This window comes from Eurypyga helias, unplaced genomic scaffold (genome assembly GCF_000690775.1).
Source record: "Eurypyga helias isolate BGI_N326 unplaced genomic scaffold, ASM69077v1 scaffold5436, whole genome shotgun sequence".
Lineage (NCBI taxonomy): Eukaryota > Metazoa > Chordata > Aves > Eurypygiformes > Eurypygidae > Eurypyga > Eurypyga helias.
The window spans coordinates 102,304-106,116 of NW_010254563.1; the positions used below are offsets into that span (position 1 = coordinate 102,304).

Genomic DNA, 3,813 nt, shown 5'->3' on the forward strand with positions numbered 1-3,813 from the left:
CCTTGGCCAGCAGCAGGTCCCTCTTGGAGCCGGCTGCACTGGCTCTGTTGTACATAGGGGAAGCTTCTAGTACCTTCTCCCACAAGCCACCACTGTAGCCCCTCACTAGCAGAACCTTGCCATGAACACCCAATACAACAGTCTTCATGTAGGAATGTTCGGTCACTGCTCCCATTTTAGAGGTGGTGTTATGAACAGCAGCTGAGAGATTTACTGAAGGTCATGCAATACATCTAATTAAAGTTGAATTGCAATGCATCTTTTTTGAAGCTCTTCCTGAAAGCTCAGGCATGGTAGGTGATGCTACTCAGGCTAAACCATATGTGGCTACACAGTGTTCTGTGAAATACAACTAGTTAAAAATCCTTTCAGTAGTGACTGATGTTGAAATCCGCTCTCAATGCTGCATTGCAATTATCTCTATGTGAGCTTTTCTAGACGAAATGGGAACCATTTTTATCTGTATTTTCCATACTGAACTTTATTGATAGCATCAGAATGTGGAACTTTGTTATTCAGGCATCGTTATATCCTCAGCAGTGCTGTTGTAATTAAAGTCCTTGTAACATCTGTAAAAGCAATTGAATGTCTATGAGAAGGTACTTGTTTTGTTGTCCATTTCCTCTATTGACCAGCTAGTACAAATCAGATTATTTCTAAAAGGCCATGAGCTTTTGGAGAATCAAGTGTTCAAAGCATTACGATACCGATTTTTCAGGTCTGTTTATAAAACCATCAGTGGCTACAGTATATGGCAGCTCACTGGTCATGTGCCAGAAGATACAGATACATTGCTATCCTTTTGTCTAACTGTGCCAAAAAAAGAAAACTTAACAATTACAAGTACAAATATAGACCTGATTCATCGACCTTGGAGGTGTCATACCCACCCTGAATTATACCCAGTATCTTTCCGGTCAAAACCTGTAAAATCAAGGAAACCAGCTGTGTCATTTAGACTTGACATTGGCATTGCTGAAAGCAAAAGATCAAGGAGGATGATTCAAATTATTCAGGCTGCTGTAGGTAAGTAACGGTGTCCTGATAGGGTGGAATTACTGAAGAGATTTCTTCTCCCCCTTGCTAAAAACATTTTCCTGTGAAAGTCCGGAAGAGCAGTACATGTGCGATGCGAGAGTGCTGCCCATCAGAATGCATTATCCCTTGATGTTTAATCATTCCTTACAAGTAACTTTACTTGGATTTGTAGTCAGTGTTACATCTGCCAACTGATGGCTAGACGCTACCAATTAATTAGCTAAATCCCCTGTAACTTACAGCTCGGCATTTCTAGCCTCTGCATGTGCCTCCAAACCAGCACACTCCCCCTACGCCTTCCCCCGCCAAGCCAAGGCAGAAGAGTCTTTCCAAAGGTTATGTCAGCTGGAAATCTCTCTTTGCATATATTAAAGCACAGCGTAGATAAAAGAGCTGCAGGGAACCCGTTGTTACTGTCTTTACTAAATAATCCAGGTAATGGCATTAATTTGAAATTCAGTAGGAATAAAACACAGTGATTAAACTGTACGGTCTAGACAATTAGTCAGAAGGCTGGTGATGGGAATTCCAGTGCCTGCTGCGCACTGGCTGACCCTGAGCATGTTACCTGCCTCCTCTCTACCTGTCATCCCCATCTGTGCTCCGAGGATGAGCTGAGCCGCAGATCTCTTTTGAGGCTATCTCAGGCAAAGCACCCTGAAAGCCAGGCTCTGCGTAGCCATGCAGAACTCGAATGACAGCACGTCTTGTCCTTTCCAACAAGCCCCGGTCGTAGGCTGCTCCATGAACTGCAATTGAATGGCTGTTTTCTGGGGCCTGATTCAGCTATGAATCCGTCTGTATTTTCAGGAATTCAAGCCAATGGAAATGTGAGAAGATGCTGATGGCAGCAAGGGTGTGAACACCCCCATGTCATAAGGAAGCTGGGGGAGGTGATGAGGAGAAGAGGCAAAGCCCGCAATGGCTTTGGTTGCCAATGGGCAAGTTCTCTGTAGGGGCTGTTGGCGAGGCAAGTTGTGATGGTGTGAGGAGATTTCATCCCTCAGCCTTATTTTTCACATTCCACAGCTTGAACCCCTTCACCTCTTACAAACTGCGAGTGAAAGCAACCAATGACATCGGAGACAGTGACTTCAGCGCGGAGACTGAGGCGGTCACAACTCTGCAGGATGGTAAGTGAGGAGGGGAGACGCTGGGGATCCCTGCGGGATGGGCCCTCCCCAGTGCCCCTGGGTTTGCTGGACCCACTGCAGCGTGTTCTCCACTAGGACAGTGGAGTGAAAATTCAACAGCCAATGCGGTTTTGTTCGTAGGAGATTGATCCAGGTAGTAATGAGATGTGGCTGAATTAATAACAGGCAGCCTTAAGTGTCCTGCTGTGCCCTCTGATAATGAATCATACTTTCAGGAGTCTCAAAATGGAATTAAACTCCGTTTGATTGGCTTCCAAACTCTGCACTAACGATTATCTTTGCAGAAATTCAATAATTTACAAGAGATCATTAAAAATAAATGTAGAACCATGCATACATTTGAAGAAGTTTCTTCAATTGTTTTCACTCACAATCCACATCCGTCTGCAATATGGCAAAATTGCTGAGGTATAAGTAAGAAAGAGTATGAAGCTCCTGAAACATGAGCATTTAATCCTGCAGATCAGGGCTAATAAACTGTGAATGACATTGGCAAGGCTTTTAGTTTTAGCCTTAGAGATCAGCTCCTAATTCCTTGATTGTAGAAAGTCAATGCCTGAATGCAGAAGTAGCTCTGATGTCTTGAATGGAGAAAGGAACTCTGCAACATGTGAAAAAGCATCAGTATTTGTCCTTAGCTTGGGAAATGGGGTAATACTGGAATACATATATTTATATGGTGCTAGGAAGTAGCCAGTATTTAATACAGTGCAAGGAATGACTAGTTAAATATGACATTGAGATATAAAAATAAGGAACAATTTTGCCAAGGGATGTTTAAAGAATGTGATCTTGAAATCAGAAAAACAGAGGACAGAGCTCAGGAGTATCCTAAGTTAAACAAGAACCCATGTAATACTCAAACAGTGTGACTAGCAGCCTTTTAAAGACATCCTGACTCTCCACCCTCCTGAACAGTGGCTGCTGTAGGGGTGCAGGCTGCAGCCAGCACTAATGAGGCTGCACTGACTCACTCCTTCAGAATTTAAAATTTTCATTTCAATTCTCTTTGAATTTAGCTACAGCGAATCCGGAGTTGTGCTTGGCCTCCTCACATATATCGGGGAAACACTGTGAAAGCCTCTCACTTCCTTAACAAACTGAACATTTATTCTGCTGAGCAAACCTGGTGCTGCCACTAGAGCATTGCGCTGTGGAGGGCTGTCAGCTCCTGATAAGCCTTCCCTTCCTCCTGTCTGAGCTGCTGTAGTGTGTGCATGTGCCATGGCACAAGAATAGGTTAACCCGTGGTAAATCAACTGTCCTAACTAAATTAATGTGTGAATATGTGACACTGACTCCTAAAAACAAGTTGGGCTTGCCCCAGCTGTGGCAAAAACACGATGGAAAATCTGGGACCGGTTTGCTCACGCTTTCAAGCGTGCACACAGCTGGTTTAACTTGTCCTTTGAAATGTGTTATAGTTGTTTGTGAGCAGCTGGGACTCTGCAGCTTCCTCCCGATTTGTGCCCTCAGCTTTTCTCTGATCCCTGCTGAAGTTGCCAAGGCCGCATGTAGAGCAAGGGGTGTATGGGAAGTGGCCGGCTTCTGCCTGGACTGCGGTGTTCATAGCCACCGCGTTGCTTTTGAGACCCACCACGCAGGAGCTGGCATAGAAGAT

At 44.4% G+C, this 3,813-nt stretch overlaps 1 protein-coding gene across 1 annotated transcript in view; it reads left to right on the forward strand.

Annotated features, from left to right (window-relative positions):
- The window catches only part of LOC104510696 (protein sidekick-1-like), a gene marked incomplete at its 5' end in the record, with an annotated part of 154,640 nt that overhangs the window by 99,168 nt on the left and 51,659 nt on the right, over positions 1-3,813 (forward strand). Inside the window, 1 exon segment of the mRNA XM_010153029.1 lies at positions 2,068-2,171. Within this exon segment, the coding sequence (XP_010151331.1) occupies positions 2,068-2,171 (104 nt within the window).